This window comes from Tursiops truncatus, chromosome 6 (assembly GCF_011762595.2).
Source record: "Tursiops truncatus isolate mTurTru1 chromosome 6, mTurTru1.mat.Y, whole genome shotgun sequence".
Lineage (NCBI taxonomy): Eukaryota > Metazoa > Chordata > Mammalia > Artiodactyla > Delphinidae > Tursiops > Tursiops truncatus.
Genome location: NC_047039.1, coordinates 84,099,592 through 84,121,022, shown reverse-complemented (window position 1 = coordinate 84,121,022; position 21,431 = coordinate 84,099,592). Strand labels below are relative to the sequence as shown.

Sequence of the window (21,431 nt, the reverse complement as noted above, 5' to 3'; positions counted from 1 at the left end):
AGGGGTAAAAAAAGGATTTTTAAAAAATTCTATGCAATCTATTTCATTACTTCAAACATTTTTTTTGCCATGACCTTGGATAGCTTCATGCTTCTAAGCATAAACTGTGCTTCCTAATATGCTAAATTAGATTGAAATCTTTAAAAGCGTCATAGAAAGAAAATTGCTCTGCAAAGCTTTTTAGACATAAAAGAACTTCTAATTTGTGTAGGACTATAAGTGAAGATATGGTAAAGTAGGAGAGAGAGCCATGAAATAATAAAAAGAAAACTTTCTGGGAGTTGAAGACCTTTGGGTCTAGCACTTAACCACCGGAGGTGTCCGTTTCCTCATCAGCAAAGTGGGGCTAATTGTTTCGCCTTCATTATCCTGCTGTACAGGCACAGGAGAAACAGGATATAAAAAGACTTTATAAACTGGAAATGGGAATGGAAATAAAGTGATTTTTGTTATCATGCTATGGTGATGTCCTATTAGCAGTGGTTCTTCAACTTTATTACACCTAACAAGCAACAGGGAAGCTTGTTAGAAGTTTAGATTCCCAGTCTTGCCCTCAGAGATTCTGATTTCAGCAAGTCTGGGCAAGAGCGCAGAACTTGCTTTGGGAAAGCACCCCAGATTCTCTGATGCAAGGGATCTGAAACACTTAGAGAGCCGCCCTGGAAGTTCCTGTGATCTAAAATCCTTGCTACTCAATGTTTGGTCCATAGATCATCAATATCACTGGTACCTGGAAGCTTGTTAGGAATGTAAAATTTGGCCCTAGCCCAGACTCACTGAATCAGAATCTGCATTTTTAACAAGATGCCCAGGTGATTCTTATCCACGTTAACGTTTGAGAAGCACTAAATGGCAAGACTGATGGGCGACCTCTCTTTTTTGCCTTGGTCACTGATTCTCAGCTTGCTGTCAGACAGAATTGGGTACCACCTTTGCCGTTGCTGATACCTTTAACCTCACTTAGCTCTTCTCTCTGTTTCTCTCTGCTAGGACTGTTCTCATCAGTCCTAGCAGATGATAATCATAACCAGCCATAAGCAGACTAATCGAAGCATACTAACTCGGGATCTAAATCTAGTTAAGCTAGCTATGTGATTTTTTTCTTACTGTGGTGAAATACCATAAAATTTACCCTTCTAACTGTTTTTAAGTGTAAAGTTCAGTGACATTAAGTTTATCCACATTGTTGTACAACCACCTCCAAAACTTTGGGTATGTGATTTTGAATAAGACACTTAACCTCTCCAAGCTTCATTCCATTATCTTTAAAATATGGAATATTACCTACTCCTGCAGAGTATTTTAAGAATAAAATGAACTAATATATGAATGTTCTTAGCACCCATAGAAAATATTCAATAAATGCTAACTTCTTTCCATTTGAAGTAGGTTTTCAGGCAGCCCTGGATGTTTACAACAGATACCATCTACTGAAATCAACTGATAAAGTTTTAAAAACAAATACAAAAATCTACATATTCTGGGCACATTATTGCCTTAGAATAGGGCAATCTGTAAAATAGAATTATTCTATAATCTATAGAAATGGGCAATTTAAAAGAGCCAAAGTAACTAGCAGCCAGTTACAACTTGTTGGGAAAATTACATTTTGGGAAGCAACAACCTTTCTGTGCCCATTATATAGAAATTCTTGTGTTGCCTATATTTAGATTGTTTTAGAAACAGTTTAAGTATAATCACTATGCTAATAATAATAACTTTCACAAATAGCACTTTCAACCTTGGGGCTGATCCACTTGGATGCATGATTAGAATTCCATTTATGTACACATTATCTTTTAAGGAGAATGCTACATTGAAAACTTGTGTTGCATACAGTAAATTGAAAAGATTAGTTTAACTTCAGAATTAGACTAATTAGAACAGGGGAAGGGAATGTAGACATCCTCTCCTCCAACACCCTTAATTTACAAACAAGGAAATTATATTAATCCAGAGAGTGATGAGTTACCAGCAAAGCTGGGACCAGAGCCCAGGTTACAGGAGCGTGTCCTGGTGTCACTTGACCTTGAAGGATGGGTGACACTTCAGCAGCACAGGTGATGGGAAGGGGTTGTAGAGATGCTGAGAGCACTTCAGTTAGAGGGATCAACAGAAGTAATTTCACAGAGCCTGGTTCTGAAACCAAGATGATAAGTGAGTTCAGGGATTGTCACAGAGTGGGGAGGCTGGAGGAAGAGATTAAGGTGAAGTTTTGTAACGGGAGAAGAGCGTCTTGGACTGTCCTGTAACACAGAATATCAGAAGAAAGGTTTAGGGATTTGGGGGGGGTGATTTTATAGTTTATGTGGCCCTTTCATATGTATATTCTCATGTAATCGTTATAGCAGTCTTGGAAAGTATTTTACAGATGATGATCTGATATTCAGGAGGCCACATTCTTTGCAAAGCAAAGATGTGAACTCAGGCTCTGAATAGAAACACTGTGCATTCTGATTCTTAAAAGCATGAGCTCCAGAGCCAGGCCACTTGGGTTCAAATATCCCTGGCCCATTTAGAAGCCATATGACCTTAAGAGAAAAAAATAGTGGCTAAAACTTACAGTGTTTGTGTGCCAGGCTCTGTTCTAAATACATATAACTAAATACATATTGCTCATTTAATCCAACATCCCTATGACATATATTCTATTATTATCACTATTTTAAAGCCTCCCCCTCCAAAAAAAGAAAGAGAGGAAGGAACAGGGATGCAGTTCCCCCCTAGATTCTCTGTTCCTCAATTAATAATATAATCTCAACTCCTTGGTATTCCACTCGTTGCCTCCCCACTTGTGACACTGTGGTAAATTAGATTATTGTTCAAATTTTTCACACCCTCCCCTCACCTTCTTAAGAGGAGTCTACTTCCCTCCTCTTGACCTTTGGCTCAGCCACGTGACTTGCCTTGGCCAAGAAGATATTAGCAGATATGACACTGAAACTTGAAATGTGCTTCCACAGGTGGGCTTGCCCTCTTGTACTTCAGCCGTCACCATGAGAAGGGGTTCCCCTGGGCAGTTCCTGCCCCTGCAGCCTTGGGCTCAGTGTGACCACATGAGAGCAGATGGGCCCCAGCAGCCTCCCAGATTTCCCAAAGGCTGAGCGGCTAGAGTGACCACCTTCCATTCCTGCAGAAAGTGTAACACCAGCCCATCCAAAAACTCTTTGAGACTCAAGGATAAAAATCTAGAACCACATGCACCTCATCAGCAGAGCACCAGTGTGAGTTTCCTTCTTGGTTACTCTGGAAGCTAAACCAGATGATGAGACAAAAAGGAACCGGGGGGCTTCCCTGGTGGCGCAGTGGTTGAGAGTCCGCCTGTCGATGCAAGGGACACGGGTTCGTGCCCCAGTCCGGGAAGATACCACATGCCGCGGAGCGGCTGGGCCTGTGAGCCATGGCCGCTGAGTCTGTGCGTCGGGAGCCTGTGCTCCGCAACGGGAGAGGCCACAACAGTGAGAGACCCGCGTACCGCAAAAAAAAAAAAAAAAAAAAAAAGGAACCGGAACCTTAACTTCTGCTACTATTTACAGTAGTTCCACTGTAACAGGTGTCCTTTTCATTAAAAATAACCGATTTCTTAAATAACAGGGTTTGGAATTTTTTCCCCCCAACAAACCCACAAAAGAGAAAATTCAGACCAGAACCTAATTAAATCTCTTAGCAGTTATCGGGAGTTAAGAAAGGGAGCCCAAGTTTATGCCTAGAGAACCCCCTACTCTGATGAACACACATGGTGAGTCTTTTCCCCCCACACTAGAGGTGCTGTGAGAATATTTTGCAAGTGGAACTGGAGCTGCGATCCCCTCACTCAGAAGTAGCAGGATCCCCATTCTGTCCACTCTAATCAGTGTCAACAGTGAAAAAACCTTCACGCACAATCTGGGCATCTGGATAATGTAGAAATGGAAGTTTTCCACCTAATGTTGACAAACTGCACTGTTAGGTTAATAATCAGCTTGCAAACCCTATTATACTGGGTAATAAAGGTTCAATAGATATGTTCTTTAAAAATCTTACATAAATCACTCTTCTATAATGAAATATCATTCTAAATGAACCAAAGGGCTGTTTAAGGAAATACTATGTTGAAAACTTTCACACACACCAAGAAATCACTCTTGTGTCTGTTATGGACGTTTTCTGTACTGGGTGTTCCTAAACCGTGGTATCCATGGGGTACTTCCCCTACAGAGCAGCATCTCTACAGGGGGGCATCCACATCACAATGACAACAATAATATTAAAATGCTTTACATCACTCTTTATTTCAAAAGTGCTTTACTAACATAGACTAATCTTTACAACATTCAAGGGAGGTAGATAAGTATTACACCACTTTCACAGATGGAAAAACTGAGGCAGAGATTAGTAAATTGTATTGAAGGGCATAATATACGGCACAATTAGAAAAGAATTTGTCGCAGACATGAATCACTGGTGACCTTTTCCGTGACTCCTGGGTCCCACCAACACAAAAGTAGCGGATGCAGCAGGGAAGCAGATGGTCGATATTTTGTCTAGTCCAAGGCTACACTTCACCTTATTGATACCACATGTTGAATATGCTGGTTTTGGGCAAGTATCTCCCTTACACACATTCTCACATGACTCCAACTGTAAAAGGGGGGACAGTGAAAACTGCTGTGGGTGCAGAAGGAGGGGTTGGAGAAACAGGGCTGGGAAGGCAGAAGATAGAAAAGGGCAAGGAAGAACAAAAGGACCAGCTGGGAAGCAGCCCAACAGAAATGAAAGCCACAGCAGAAAAGAAGTGTCATTCCATTTGAACAGCTCAGACATCCAGAGATACTATTAAAAGGGTAATTCTTAGCAATGACATTACAGAGCCACTCTTCTTGGCTTTGCCAAATATAATTATCAGGTCCTTCTGACATTCCCAGGAGGCAGAACCATTCCTTTCCCCTGGTCCAGACCAAGTGTTGATGTAATTGACCTGACACTGCAGAAGCTGTTGACAACTCAAATGCACTGCCCCACCATACCTCTCTTCTTCTGTTCCCTTTCTTCTTAAAAAAAAAAAAAAAAAAAAAAAAGCCAATGCATTTTAAGATTCTCCCTGAAAAGTTCCTAAAATATTTGCTAATTTTTAATGCATTAATAAGGTAGGATTCTATGTTTGATTTTTGGAAACAGACTGTAATAGGGATACATGGGAATTAACATCCCCTCTCAGCCAGTGTACCTTTACACAACATGGGACACCTAAAAAATACCCTGAAATTTGTGGATGCCAGCTAGAAAAGAATTGAAGCTCAAGATAAAGAAATCCAGTTGAGGGACTTTCCTGGTGGTCCAGTAGGTAAGATTCCACACTCCCAATGCAGGGGCCTGGGTTCGATCCCTCGTCGGGGAAGTAGATCCCACATGCATGCCGCAACTAAGAAGCCCGCGTGCCACAAGTAAAAAAAAATAAAAATAAAAAATAAGATCCCGCATGTTGCAATTTGCAATTAAGACCTGGCACAGCGCAGCCAAAATAAATTAAATAAATAAATATTTAAAAAAATAAAAAAAGACATCCCGTTGACCCTTGAACAACATGGGTTTCAACTGTGCTGGTCCACTTATACTCAGATTTTTTTTTCAATAAATGGGTACTACAGCACACCATCCGCAGTTGATTGAATCCCCAGATGCAGAACTGCAGATACAGAGGCCTGAATGTAAAGTTATAAGCGGATTTTCCACAGCTGGGGGTGGTGGGCACCCCTAGCCCCCTGGTTGTTAAGCATCAACTATAGTCTTTCCTGCTCTTTCAAGTGTGAAGCCATTATAAGAGATGGTGACTGATGCACCACCAGCTGCACTGGAGGTACTGATGGCAGAGGGAGCACCAAATTGAGTCGAGGGACAAGGACCCAGCAGGGAGGGGTTAAAACGTCAGACGAACAGGTGCAAGAGGCAGCACAGGAGGCTGAAGAGGCAGAAGCCAGAGCAAAGAGGTGACAGCCGAAGAGGAGACGGGAGGAGGTGCTGGTGTTTGAGGCTGAGTGGGTGGGAACAACTGCACTAGTTCATGTCTAGGCCTCTCCTAGGACACGTCAGCCAGAAATGCATCCGTTCTTTATTTCAATCAGCATCATTCTTTCCGGCATCTAGCTTTAAAACTTTACCCATCCCCTCCAACAAAAGCAATGTGCTGCCAAGACTGACTGATTCCACTTCAGCAACGCCCTTCACATTGGTCTCCCTCGTTTTTTACTAGGTGCTCCTATCATCTCATCGTAACCAAACCCTCCTACCTCATCTCCTGAACTCCAGTCTTCTCTAAACTCAATTCCATCTTCTAATCTTCCTCCTGGAGCACAGTTTTGATCATGTTACTGCCTAATTTGGATGTTCTCCCATGTCCTCCCAATTATGTGTCTCACCATCTTGAACCTTCAACAGGACCTTGCATCTAGTGAAGTTCCTCTCCTTTCTGAATCTGCACCTACCAAAATACCAACTCTAAAGATTTAGCTCAAATGCCACCTCCTCCAGGCTTTCCTTCAAGCTTCTTCACTCTCTGCTAGGCTTCAAATCCTTTAGAAGACGTGCCTGATCAAGTACATGATAGCTGTATACAAGTCTTATGTCCCCTACTGGGCTGTGTCCATTATTTGGCAGGTCAGGGGATGATGAACTGTGTCTTAGTATTTATCGGTCAATTCTCTACAGCATCTACCAAGAAATGATTATTGCATTTCCACCTCAGGTAAGGAACTACTCAAAAGTGGAATGAATTGGGATGTACCTGTTCATGAGTGGAGGCATTACAAGTATCCTGCAGATGTGATCTGGCTCTCGGGGTAAAGCAAATCCACGATATAGCTTTGAGGGATGGGGTGGGGGAAGGCAGGTGGGCCTATTTGTTTTTGAGTCGAGAGACCTAGGACTGAGGTTCTGCTTTGCTGTTCACTAGGTTTCAGCCTGGTGCAGGCGGTTCTTCTCTGAGCATCATTTCCTCACTTCTGCAGGACTTCACAGGACTAAGGACCAAATGAGACACATTTGTGAACTCTACACCAGTGGTTCTCAATCCCAACTGGGCATCATCACTCCCTGGAAAGCTTCCAAAAAATATAGAGAACCAGGCCTCAATCCAGGTAAACTGAATGAGAATCCCCTGGGAGTGGGACCCAGCGGGACTAATTTTTTATAAAATACTGTTTCTAATGCATACTCAAGGTTGAAAACTGTTATAAACTCGTAAATACCATTAACAGTAGAACAAGGTGCTTTAGCCTGCTGGTTTAATTATCCTTTATTTGTTCAGTTAGGAATTAGTTCGATGCTTTTATAGTTCCATTATGTGCGTGAGCATTTTTTGTGCTGTTCTACATTGTTATTTGTGTGATTAGGTGGTAAATTCTGAGAGAGGAATAATATCCGGCACAATGCTGTACACAAAAGTATACCTAACCTAATGGGTTTTTTTTTTTTTTTTTGAGAACAGGTAAAAGGTTCACTGGGTCCTCTAAAACCTTGCTACACAGAATTGTGGTGACCAGACAAGCAGAACTGGCATAACCTGGGAGCTTGTGAGAAATGCACAATCTCAGGCCCCCCCACCAGAATCTGCATATTAAGGAGATTTCCAGATGGCTCAATAGGTGAAGCAAAGGCAAACTTTTCTCAGTCCATATCATCTGTGTTGAGGACCTGCCACTCTCTGCCCTAATGTCTCCCATAAATAGGTTACGCTTGGGACTTTTTCCAGATGCTGCTTCTCTAAAGGGTCCATTTGGTAAAAACTAAATTAAGAACACAAATCCTTACAAAAGCATCCTTCCTTTGAAAGAAGACTAGTCTTCACAGGGTTCCTTCAAATAACCAGTTCCTCTAAGATATTTAAAATATGATCAGTGTGTAAAATAAATTGATATCCACTTAAGTTTTATGCAGTGCATATATTAGTATATTAGTATATACAGACCCCAGGACCCAAATTCCAAAATTATGAAAGGAAGGAAGCTTAGCCACTGCAGTAAACTCTCCCTGTTGACCCGCGTCCTCCGGACAATCATGATGTTAGCAGTACTCATCCAAGACTGTGCAGATCAAATCACAGTCAAGGAGCTGTAGCAGATTCTAACCATCACCTAGACCAACTCTCCTGTTCTATAGACGGGAAACACCAGGGCCAAAGACTAAATGGAGTAACTTAAGGTCACACAGCACTTGAGACAGAGCCAAGCTCAGAATTCAAGCCCTGACTCCTCGTCCTACACTCCCTATATAGCCTCTGTCACACACACTCCTCCTTCCCCACCACATGGCCTTGAACTTTCATTCTCAGAAATTGCTGACCTGCCTTGGCTCTTAACTGTCACTTTGCTTCTTCCAGCTACTGTTATGCCCAACTCCCAAGGCTGTTTTTCACACTAGGCTACAGGAGAAGTTATATCACAGCTCAGTCAAAATATCCGTTTATCAATCCACGTTTCCAAATATATCGGTAATGGATTCTGCAAAAGCTCAATACTAACTGCATACTCTGCAGACTACGTAGCATCACTATTAGCTAGCACCAGGAGCATGGCGAGGGAAGGGCCTTGCCTTAGGTGGCTAAAGATTAAAAACAAGGGCAGCCATTTACTCAGTAGTACAAAGTCGGTAGGAAACTACAGCAGGAAGGCAAAAACTGTAGCACAGTGGGGGCGGGCAGCACCTTTCAAAAACATACACAGTGTGACTATAAAATCACAAGTCTTGTCTTTTAATAAAACAAGCAGGACAGAACGTAGAGCTCTAAGCGAACGTTTCTCCCTCAAGGTAGTCACGTCCTTAGTTCCAACAAAGCTACACCTGCTGGAGACATTATTTGGAACTCCTCTTTGGGGAAAGGAAGGACTTAAAAGGCAGCCTATGAGCCACATTAGAAAAGAGCCTTCCATTATGTTCGGCTGTTTAAAAACAGAAACTCCACACTCCAAAGATGACATTGACAAAATGAAAAGTGTGCTGTAGCTCTTGTGGAGGCTCCGAAAGACCTCTAGCAAATTCTCAGCGACAGCATCACCACTGGAGAAACGTGTGTCCTCCCAGGACAGCCACTTTCAATGGGAGGGCATTCATTTGGATAGACAAGGTCTGACGTCTATTAAAAAAAAAAAAAAAAAAAAACCCACAAAACCCAGCCACACTCCTTTATAGTCACACTTGCATTTGATTAAAAAAATACAACAACAACACTCACACATGGTTCTTGTATGAATTCTAATTAAGAGACATTACATTCAGAATGATAGCACTCATAGTGATAATTTTCAGAAGACTCGAACAGCTTCTTTGCCACTTCAGGGGTACATAGGGTGCAGCTGTTTACCTGAATGTATTCTTAAATAAGTGACTACTACCACTCTCATCTTCCTAGTTGTAGCTCTGTGACAGGCTACCGACCGCAAGTTCGTGTTCCAGGCCTTCTTTGCCAACACAGATTAATTACAAGGGAGCCACACCCCACCGTCTTAGGGTGAATTGGGAAAGGGCCGGTTAAATGAGGAAACAGGCCATTCCTTGGTAAAAGTTTGCAGTTTTCTTTCCCAATACATCTTCTTTTTATTGAGAACTTCCATTCTTATCCTGTGTTCCTCCTCTGCCATCTCACACTCTCGCTCTAGCTGCTGGATTTTGGCCACATGCACCTCATTCATCTGTATCAGCTGCAGTTGTAAGATGGACATTTGTTGATGGTGTTCTTCCTCATGCATCTTTTTTAAAGCACCTTCCTGAGAGGTTTTGCTCCTGTAGTTTTTATTGGCTGTTATTCTGACAGCTGAACACGAGGGTTCAGGTTGGGAGGTCCCCTCACATACTGGGAAATGTATGAACTCTTTCTCATCATCGCACAGTTCTCTATTTGAAACAGCAAATGATTCTGAAAAACAGTAGCAGAAAACATGTTCAAAGATTTTACAGGCAGAGAGTAAATCAATCCTATTTCAAATGACAGGGTCCCCCACGACAGGATGATCTGAAGTAGCATCTGCTCTGGTCTGCATGTTCACAGGTACCCCTGCCCCACCTGACTTCTCAAAAACCCATAAATCGAGAGCAATTTTCCCTGAAGAAGTAACGATAAAGGGTTTCATTATGTCATTTCTGGCACTTCGAACTACGGGAACAGTGGTCAGAGATTGTGCTTATCAAGAATTGGAGACCTGGTTATGTGGATATAAATCCTAACATGACATGTGCATGACTCCCAGTGAGCAGAAGACCACAGTGTGAGGCCAGCAGTGGGTTTTCAGATTAAGTTCTCCCTCAGTCTCTCTCCCTCTCTGACTCTCATTCAGCCACGAACACTGAATTTCAGTCTCACAAGGGCACCTTTGCTGTGGGTCCTGGTCACAGGTCTTAACCCTTACCCAGGATAGCCATCTTAACAAAGGTTCTTCCTTGAAAGATGAGCCTACACTCCCCGGTTTAACTTCCTCAGACTTCTCTTCAGTCTCCTACATCTGGCTGTTGCCTCAAGCACTGCCATCTGGGGGTCAATATTCAGATCCCAAAGACACTTTCCAACGTCCCTCGTATGTAACTTCTCCCTAGCACTTGACAATCCTTCTTGACATTTCTTTCCTCTATTAGCTTCTGAACCATTGGTCTCTCCTAAGTTTTCTACAGCCTCCTCTCTGATTGCTCTTTAAGTCTCCTGTCAGAACTCACACTTAAATGTTCCCCTGGGGTTCCTATCTTCGGCTCTGTTTCCAATCCACCGTAAGTAACCCTCTTAATGTGGTTCCGACCTTCCTTTATCTTCCTTGTCTTACTCTTCAAAATACCCTGTGTACCCTCCAATCCTACCACAATCTTTATTTTCTCCCATAATTCTGTCTCACTGCTCCTTCAGCTAAAGTTGGGCTCACTATTTGTCCCGACTCCCTTACGCAAACACACACTCTTACTCCAGTTTCCCCTTTCACCCTCCCTCCTAACCCCTACTTCATTCAGGATCAATGCCACTTGCTGTGAAACCTCAGCCCTCTTCTTTCTCTGTACATACTCTTCTGTTACAGCACTTAACACATTCTAGTATTATTTGGGGACCATGCCTTAATCATTTCTTTTATCCTTGGGCACCAATTATTTTGCTTGGTACCTAGTGGATGCCTAGTGAATATTTACGGGCTGAAGCTTTGAACAAAAGGGGAAAAGAGCTTCTGGATATAAAAGGATGCCACATTTGGTGGCGCCATGTTTGCACTAGTATTTTTATTGGGCAATGATACAAGTATCAATTAGGAAGTTTCAATAAGGAAACCACTAACCCCACTAACCCATGGAGTCTTCTAGCTATGACTCCAATGCCTTCTTGGGAAGATTTATATTTCCAAAGATGAGAATCCTCTCCTTGGAGAAAAATAATATCAATTTATTAACAGAGTTGATTACATTATTACATCCACTCCATTATTGCAGAAGATGGGATGCTGGGAATGTTAATGGCTACTGGGGGAAACCTAACTCATAATAGTCTGTTAATAAAAGGAAAATGGCTACTGTTTATTTAGATTATTTCACTCCAAGGGGTTAGGTAACAACCATAACTAGTCCCTAATTAAGATAAAAGAAAAGGTAAAAACCTTACTTTTGAAAGAGGAGGTTAAAAGGACTTCTCTGTCATCCAGAGATAATGAAAATGTCTCCCTAGGAATCTTTCCCAAATCCAGCGGCTATAGCCTCAATTAGATGTCCTTCCTTCATGCTCCCACTGGTTCCTAAGCCTACCTCTGGCAGAGCACTTGTTAAAACTGGCGGCTTAACTACCTCCCCTTCAGGTCTCTGATTACTTTGAAGACAGAGACTGCCTCTAGTTCATCCTCCTGGAGGACCCAGAACAGGGCCTGACACACTGCTAGGCATATAAGAAACGTGTGCAGGATGAATTGGCTGCAGTAGGTCACATCCCTCTCAACACAGCACAACTGTGTGGAAAGAACAGTGTTCTGAGTGGAGAGCTGAGGCACAGGACAAAGGAACAGGAAAGGCTTGGCACTGAGAATAGGATCCCTCAGATGGGATCAGATGCAAAGAGGATTACCTCATCCGTTTCCTTTCTAGTCTCAGATCTGAAACTTCTTCAAAGAAGACTGGACACATTAGACGTTTTTTGGTACCTTTAGCCTCTTTTCTCTTTGATTTCATTCCAGAGGATAGTTCTGAATACTCCTCTGAGCCTTTAAAGTTCATGCCCTGATGATGCTACTCATCTCTCCCAATTGCCAAATGCTCATTTTTATCTCAGTAATTCTTGGCTTTAGGAGCCTTTTGATGATGGTGATGACGATGACGACAGCAGCTACCATTTTCTGAGTAGCTAGCTAGGCATTAGGCTAGTGCTTTGCAGCATTACTTCATTTAATCCTTACAGCAACCCTCTGAGGGAGGTATTAGTATAGAAAACCAAACACAACATCTAAAGTCATTTGGCTAGTTCAAAGAACCAGGACTCCAGTCCAGGTCTGCACAACTCCAAAATCTAAGCTCAGTTACTACAGCACCTAGCCTCTCACTGTGTCACTTGCTCAGCTGATCACTTGTGTGTCTTAAAAGGCAATCTCCAAGTTGTATCAACTACAAAACCATCTATTATTAAGAATATGGATGTATATCCTAAATTCTGATCTCCAAATTTCTCTCTAGAGTTGTGAACGTGAAGACAGCATGTTTATGTTTTAAACTAATTTTTTTAGTTTTAAAACTAATTTTTTAAGTTTAAATGTGTGCTAACAAATGCATTTTAAATTTAAAAAGCCAGGCCTCTTAAGACTCTGGCAGAAGCTGGGGCTTAAAACTAGAGAAGCTCAATGGAGTAATTAACTTTCACACACATATTAGCTCCAATGAATGGAAGCTAGTGTTCAGATGGGGAGAATCTCCTCTTAATTAGAGAAAGACAATCCTGGGCATGGCAACCTGCTGCAAACACACACCATGTAATCTCTCTCCCAGGTAAAACAAAGCCACCTGAAGTAGAAAACAATTCAATCTTGTGCAAAATGGATAGGAAGGCCTGAAAGCTTTCCTGGGAGCAGAGAACACAGTCGAGGGGGTATTCTTCCACTTGGGCAATTTGAGTACGTTTAAGCTCATCGGGAAAACCTACTAAGGCAGTAAAAGGATGGGAAGGAAACTGTGTACAGGCCAAAGCTCAGCTCTTCTTAGCAGAACAAAGGAAACAGGACGGACTGGGAACACGGATAAATAAGATGTGGGGGATGCATACTACGGAATATTATCCATCAACGAAAAGAAACAAATTAGACTTACACACTGCAATGGGAATAGATATTTAAAACATTCTAAGTGAAAAGCAGCAAAAGGAAAAGGAAGGTATCTACTGCACAATTTTTAATCCATGTAAATTTAAAATATAGGCACACACGACGCCAACGCATGCTTTCAAGAACATGTGAGAGAATACACAAGCACCTTAGAATGATTAAAGTGCAGAAGAAAAGAATGAAAGTGGTGAATGGGGATAAAAAAGTAATAAATGTGTAAGTAACACACAAAAAAAGGGCTTTTCCAGACCAATGATGCTAGTGTGCCATGACTGGAAATATGTCAGTCCCCTCTACTGGAGTTCCCACCCCAAAAGAATAGGATTGGTCTAAACAGTGATAATAATGGAAATTATTAAGAAATGTCTGCATTATTTAATATAGCTTTGCATACCTATGTCTGTGTTACTGGATTATAGCTTTATAGTAGAGAAATAATAGCATATGAATTAAGTGTAAGTTCTCTCAAGATATTTGAGTACTACTGAAAGCTTAGTTTTCCTAAGTGTATTTGACATCTGGCCATCCTTCCCTCCCGACCACCCCTAGCAAATTTTGTTGGCTCCCTTAGTTTGTTCTGCAAACCTCTTCCCCAAAGATAATGGAAGATAAGTGTCAAAGGCAAATTATCACAGATCATAAATCTACAGGGTATAAATTGTTTTAATATATTTAAAGGGAAAATACTGTTTTTTTTACAAATACATTCCTAAGTGTTAAATTTTAGGACTACTGTGTTCAACTACAGATGTACATTTCGAGCAAGTCATTGACAAAGCTAAGAATATGCATGCAGGGGATGGTGATCAAGATGACACAGCTGTTTTTGATAATTGGAATTTTGTATTTAGAGGTTACATTTTGTCAGCTTATGAATGGGCAGCTCTTGGAGAGGTCACAGGGTCCCCTTCTGGCCTGTTAATTCAATACCACTGGCCTCAGGAGTCCCTGTTTGTCGTTAGCTTGCTTTTGAATTACTTTGGCCACAAGTTCTGAGACAATGCTGTGTAAAACAGGAAGGGGCCGTCCTGAAGGGTGTTATTTGTGAAAAGAACTTGCTGAGTGCCTTCACCAGAGGCAGTAGAGTCTGCAGGTGAACCACAATAAATGGGGATAATTTTGCACGGCACAGACATTACGGTAGTTGTCTTTATGATAGGAACTGATTCCTTGAACGTATAATTGAACTCTAAAGTGAACTATGCCTCTATGCAGGTTTAATGAAATTTCTGAGGTTGCTGAAATTTGTATATTTGTTTTCCTTTTCCAATGCAAAATCTGCTGGTGAGGGGAAATATCTGACTGGTTTTATTATGGTTTATACATGAATAAATGGGATATTTAGTTCTGTACATAAATCTACAGTGAGTACATACACTGGAATGAGAGACAATCATATTAGACCAAATCATCAGATCAAAAGACAAAGATATACTTTTCAGGCTTGAAAGTTCAAAGCTGACATTGACCTCTTGAAGGCCAGTTTTCCAACCATTTGCTGCCCTGGCTCAACCCTCCACCCCACTCTCAAATCCACATTTGCAGCTGGGTTCCCCTCACTTCCTCACTGCTGGGGATTGTGACAGCAAATTTAGTTCACCCATCCGTGGCATGGTCTGCAAAACTAACTCAAACCCAACTCCTTCGTTTTACAGAAGGGGAAACTGAGGCTCAGAGGGCATTTTAAAATAGTGTTTGTTCACTATCTTGAGACTCAATGTGGAATTTTTAAGCACCTTATTTTAAGTCATTCATTATTGGGAAAATCAAACCCCTGTTACAAAGGAGAGAAGCCAAATAGGTTCAAATGAAGAAGCACTTGGAATTTCTGGATTTTACTGTGTATTTGGCATACATCACGCAACAGGCCCTCTGTTATCACTGGGACATAACCAGACCCGGATACCTTAAGGTCTAACAGCCTGAAGGGCATAGAACATTAGATTATTGAAGAATCTGGAAAAAAAAAAAAAAAAAAAGATGACACAGCTGAAGCCATCTCACACAAGAAACAGTTGGAGGGAGGCCTCTAGTGGAATCTGTCAGGCTCCTTCCTGTTTAACAAGCTCCAACAAATCTTTCAGCACCTAATTCTGTCACAGGCATTCTGTAAGGTGTTTGGACAGAGCTGGCCAATAGAAATATAATACGAGATACATATGTAATTAAAAATTTTTCTCATAGGCACATTAAAGAAGTAAAAAGAGGTAAAATTAATTTTAGTAATATATTTTTGATCCAATATATCTAAAGTATTATCATTTCAACATTTAATCAAAATAAACATTATTAGTAAGATATTTTATTGACACTCTTTTTGGTACTAAATCTTTGAGATACAGTGTGTACATTTATAGCACATCTCAATTCAGTCTCCCCACATTTCAAGTGCTTACCAGCCTCATGTGGCTTGTAGCTACTGTACTGGACAGCACAGTAGAGACAGAGAGATAGTAGAGACAAAGTTAGTAGAGATAATAACTGAACACACACACACACACACAGAGTCCATGTGTCAAAATACACACAGTGGAATGTGAGCCATAACCCTACAGCAGGTTTTCAACCTCTTCCCCAGAAAGACCCAGAAGGGATGATTAACAATTCCAGCTTTCTTTTTCTTTCTTAAAACTAAGTTGAAATGCAAAATGAGTGAGGTAACCTCAAAGCTGTTTAAATGTATGGAAAGCGTTCCAGTACCTTAACTACTAGAGTTTACAGATACTTTGGACACAGTTCCCAACTGACAAAACAGCATGTTCTCCACCGCCCTCCACATTTGACCTGGAAACAGGAACCAGGCAGCATATGGCTGTACTTTAATTATCACCAACAAAGAGAAGTCTCATGTGTCATATATGTACAAACATCCAATTTAAAATAAATCTCTTTTACAAGTGAGTCTCTAGCAATGTCACTACAGCAAGGACACTGAGAATCCATATTTATTGCTTTCTTGGAAATTTAGAAATTGTTTTTGAGTAAATGAACTACATTCTTTCCTCTAAAAAGCAAGAGAAATTTAGAAATTGTTTTTATGAGTAAATGAACTACACTCTTTCCTCTAAAAAGCAAGAGAAAAAAAATCTGTGGAATGGACTTTCTAGATCCTACCCTAGAATTTGAAAATGGGGAAATAAGACTGTCCCGTTAAAATAAGTCTATGAAATCAATACACAATCATCCAGATCACAGATTTGCGAAGTAAACTGCATGCAGTCCACACCAGCATCTTCCTCAGCAACATCTCCCAGGGAATATGAGCAATTTGAAAAGCAGCCCTTGCTGATTCACCTCCCTCCCTCCCCTAGCACCATTCCTTCCACTGCCTCACAGACACGCAATCGCTCCAAGGCCAGCATAATGGAGAGGAACAGGCTGAAGCTATAAACATCTCCAAAGCAAGGACACTCAATTAGCAGCGGGCCCTCTCCACCACAGAAGCAGCAACAAGGAGGGGTGAGAGAGAGCTGGCAGTGTCCGTATCAACACCCTCTTCTGGGAGCTGCCCTGGCTAGGGAGCTCAAGCATCAAAACTCAGACACAGGGTTCCTACCCTGAGAAACAATACATGAGTTTCTTGACATTCACCACTATGGTTGCCCAACTGGCTCCCTAGACTTAACCTTGGCCAAATGATCAGAAAACAAACATTTGATCATAATTTAGCTTCCCAGGATGATCTGCCGACGGGAAAAAAAAAAGTGCGAATCAAAAACATGTATTCTGTTCACTTGGTTATTATATTTTCCACTCTATATGGATAACATTCTTGGTTTTAGACAATTTCTTATGACTTTTAATTAACCAGTCCCTCAGAGCTCAATTTACTCTGGGGACACTAATAAGTGAATTTCTCGTCCTGCAAGCCAAGAACCGGATTTTCCTAGGCAAATGCTTGCTTCCTGGGTCCTTGGAGCACCTTATGAACAGCCCTCTGGCCTTCCCAGAAATCTTCCTCTGCTTCAAGGATATTTTCTGCAAACTGCAATCTTTATATAAACTGGTCATTCCTATCTTAAAAGAGGCAGGAATTACTGGCAATTTATCTATATGCATCCTCACCCTGCCCTTGCCTGGAGACATTTCAATAAGCCCCTTAAATTCCAACTTTTTAAAGCCATGACACACTATCGCTACAGCCTTGATTATATGACACTCTTTTCCTTCCCCAAGAATTATGTATGACATTTTTCTCTTTTCGGTGGAAGTATATTAAAACTAAAATGATTTTTTTCCATTATTTCTCAAGTTTCCTAGAGTGCACAAACCAAAACTACAGATCACAATTTTATAATGGGTAGAAATGCTGGTTTTTAATCTGGGTGACTGCTAAATAGGTGTTTGCTATATTAGTCTCTGTACTTTTCCTAAGTTTGAAATAGTTCACTTTCTTAATGTGGCATTTTGAGTAACTTAATGCAGAGCTTTGCACATAATAGGTCCTCAAAAACTATCTTTTGAAAAAAAAATTCGATAGTGTGAATGAATATAAATCCTCCAGTTCTCTTTAATATATTTGAGATAGATTGAGATAAGCAACTAAGATATTTCATTAATAACTATATTAATGTAGCCCCTTATTTTTCCTTCTTAAGTAATAACAGAGATAACTGAGATCTCTCTAAGAGAGACATGAGATAAGAGCTTCTGTTTTTATGTACGACTTGAATGTCCTATCTAATTGGGAAATTTTGTATTGAGAAAGTCGTTTGATATGAAAGTTTCTTTTTTATAAATTCCCTCAAAATGAAGGACTTGAAAATCGCAATGTCAAACAGGTACCCAAGGAGAACATGCAAGCGGGTGTCAGGCACCTATACCTTGGGTGGCGGCATCAGCATGGTACTCGGGCTCCTCCTCGGGAGGGCTCTGCAGGAAGTACAGCTGCTCGGGCAGCATGTTGGCGATCTTCTCCTTCCCCAGGACGTGGGTGCTCAGAAGGGGGCTGACGCTCCGTTTCACTTTCTCTCTCCTTTCATGGGCCATAATCTTTTTGGTCCGAGCCTTGATGTTCTCCCAGCACTTCTTCAGCTGTTTGAAATCCCGCAGCGACACGCTAGGCTGCGAGTTGTATTCATGGGCGAGCGCCTGCCAGGTACGCTGCTTGAGGGCAATAGTTCGCGCGTCGCTCTTCTTACACTCCAGCACATACTTGTACTTTTCTACTAAAGCCAGCAGGATGCTCTTTTCCAATTCTGAGAAGTATTTGGCAGGTTTTATGATTTCGTTGTTTTGCATTTTCCACTACGTTTCTCCTGGCTGTTAGCTATCCTGGAACAGGAAGTTTGAAACAATCAGTACCAACTCCAGCAATAAACAAGTCAGCGAATCACTCACGCTCTATCCCTGACTTGATTCCCTGGTCTGAAATACGGTACTTTCTTTTCCACTCATGTTGAATTGTGGTATTCTCAAGAAAACATTCAGAAGATTACAAGGAATGGGGTTTTTACTTAAAAGAAGATTTTCAGGTAGGACCTTTGCTGTAGGTCTTGACCATTTTATGATTATCTGGTAAAGGACAGCAAAAAAAAAGTTGAACATCTATGTGGAACTCTAATGTGTTCATCTATTTCTGCTTAATATTAAGGAACAGATAATTCCCCAAATTCATAATGTTAGGCAGCTTTTAAACTAAACAGGTCTCTCAAAGTTTTGTCACAGCTTAAGACAAGAGAAGCCACTGTGTGATCTAATACAACAGATAAAGTAAATACTACCAAAATTTCAGAATCATCCAGAAATCACCCCAGAAGATCTGACATTTCCATCACTATGTCTGTGACCTTCGTTAGGTCCATGCTCTTAGAAGAACCTCAGTTTCTTTACCTTAAAAATGAGGGCTTGGAGTCTGTGATCCTTAAGGTCTAAGGGCCACTTTTATTTTATTTTATTTATTTTTCTGTTTTTTAAACATCTTTATTGGAGTATAATTGCTTTACAATGGCAGGCCACTTTTAAAAGTGTACAGTTCTGTGTAAATAATTAATATAATTTCAGAAGTGCAAGGGCCTGGACACTTTAGAGCTTGAGTCCAGTGCCTCTCTTTTCTTTTTTTTTTCTCCTGGACATTTCATATAAATGGAATAATTCAATATGAGGTCTTTTGTGACTTGTTTCTTTCACTTAGCATAAAGTTTTCAAGGTCTGTCTATGTTGTAGCATGTATCAATACTTCATTCCTTGTTATTACCAAATGGTATTCCATTTTATAGATGTAGCACAGTCTATATCCATTTACCAATTAATGGATTTTAAAAATTGAGATATAGTTGACATATAACATTACATTAGTTTCAGGTATACAACATAACGATTTTATTTATTTATATATATACATACACACATATGGAAATGATCACCACAATAAATGTAGTTAACATCCATCACCACACAGTTAAAATTTTTTTTCTTTTAAGATCTATTCTCTTAGCAACTTTCAAATATACAATATAATACTATTAACTATAGTCGCCATGCTGTATATTACATCCCAGGACTTACTTACATTATAACTGGAAATTTGTACCTTTTAACCACCTTCACCCATTTTGCCCCCCCCCAACTCCCCATCTCTTGCAACTACCAATCTGTTCTGTATCTATGAGTTCTTTTTCTTTTTCCTTCTTCTTCTTCCTTTTTTTTTTTTTTTTAGATTCCACATACATGTGAGATCATACAGTATTTGTCTTTCTCTGTCTGACTTATTTCACTTAGCATAACACCCTAAGGTCCATCCCTGCTGTCATATATGGCAGGCTATCCTTCTTTTTTGTGGTTTAATAATATTCCTTTGTGTACCTATATACCACATCTTCCTTATCCCTCTTTTCAACTGAGGGAACTAAACTAAGGGCCAGTAAGGTGAAATGGATTGTACAAGATCACAAAGATGGTGACTTCAGAAGTCAAGAACCTGGACTGTCCTGATAGTTTGGTAATCTTTTCTTTAAACACACCAAATAATAGCCATTTTTTAACACATATTCGTTTAAAGTCTTTGTTCACATATTATAGTAAAAGTTACCAATTTTATATTATTTTAAAATTTTGAAATGACATTACATTTTCTCCCTTATCATTATTACAGTCTACATACCTTTTTATATTTTTAATAAAAATTGTATATATTTAACATACATAGTGAAATAATCACTACAAATAAGGTAGTACTACGATTACATATCTCCTCACACAGTTACCTTTTATATGCTTCACGAGAGCGCCTAAAATCTAGTCTCATCATATTTCCAGTATTCAATACAATATTATCAGCTACAGTCATCACTCCTGTACACTAGATCTCTAGACTTATTCATCGTACATAACTGCACTTTGTACCATTTGACCAACATCTCCCCGTTTCCCCCACCCCCCCATCTCCAGCCCCCAGTAAGCACTGTTCTACCCTCTGCTTCTGTGAGTTTGAATAGCCTGGTATTCTTAGTATCATTTCACAACTATCTCTTGAGCTCTCACCTTGGGTGACTCCAAATTACTCAACCATGACTCCCTAGGTCATCTTGCCATCCTCCCCAGTGCTGAGCCAGCATCTTTCACACAATAAATGCTTAATAAATGTCTTATTCCACTGAACCTATGTGTGTTTTATGACTGCACAGTTTTCCACATCTTTTAATCACAGGAAACTTCCTACAAATTAATCTCTCAGTTACATTATGGCAAGAATGTTGCTAAGCAACAGAGAATGCAGCAATAAAGCAAGCATTGCATGTCCCCTTCGTGGAAAGGGCCGACATGCCCAGTCCTCCTTACATTCTCTAAGCCTCTGATTTTTCAGAATAACAGGCAAGCATCAAGATACTGATGATATAGTCCATTTAAAACTGACCAACCGGGCTTTTCTGGTGGCGCAGTGGTTGGGAATCCGCCTGCCAATGCACGGACACAGGTTTGAGCCCTGGTCTGGAAGGATCCCACATACTGCGGAGCAACTGGGCCCATGCGCCACAACTGCTGGGCCCGCACTCTAGAGCCCGCGAGCCACAACTACTGAGGCCCATGTGCCTGGAGCCCGTGCTCTGCAATGGGAGAGGCCACCGCACCGCAACGAAGAGTAGCCCCTGCTTACCGCAACTGGAGAAGGCCCACACACAGCAACGAAGACCCAAC

The 21,431-nt window shown here is 40.9% G+C and overlaps 1 protein-coding gene across 3 annotated transcripts in view; it reads right to left on the bottom strand.

Annotated features, from left to right (window-relative positions):
• Positions 1-4,246: 4,246 nt before the first annotated feature.
• MSANTD3 (Myb/SANT DNA binding domain containing 3) overlaps positions 4,247-21,431 on the bottom strand; it is a 41,189-nt gene continuing 24,004 nt past the window's right edge. For all 3 annotated transcript variants that reach the window (XM_019949109.3, XM_019949110.3, XM_073806342.1), the window contains 2 exons: positions 18,119-18,569; positions 4,247-9,886 (listed from right to left, as the gene is read on the bottom strand). In XM_019949109.3, the coding sequence (XP_019804668.1) occupies positions 9,477-9,886; positions 18,119-18,536 (828 nt within the window). In that variant the 5' untranslated portion in view covers positions 18,537-18,569 and the 3' untranslated portion in view covers positions 4,247-9,476. The remainder of the gene's footprint in view (positions 9,887-18,118; positions 18,570-21,431) is intronic.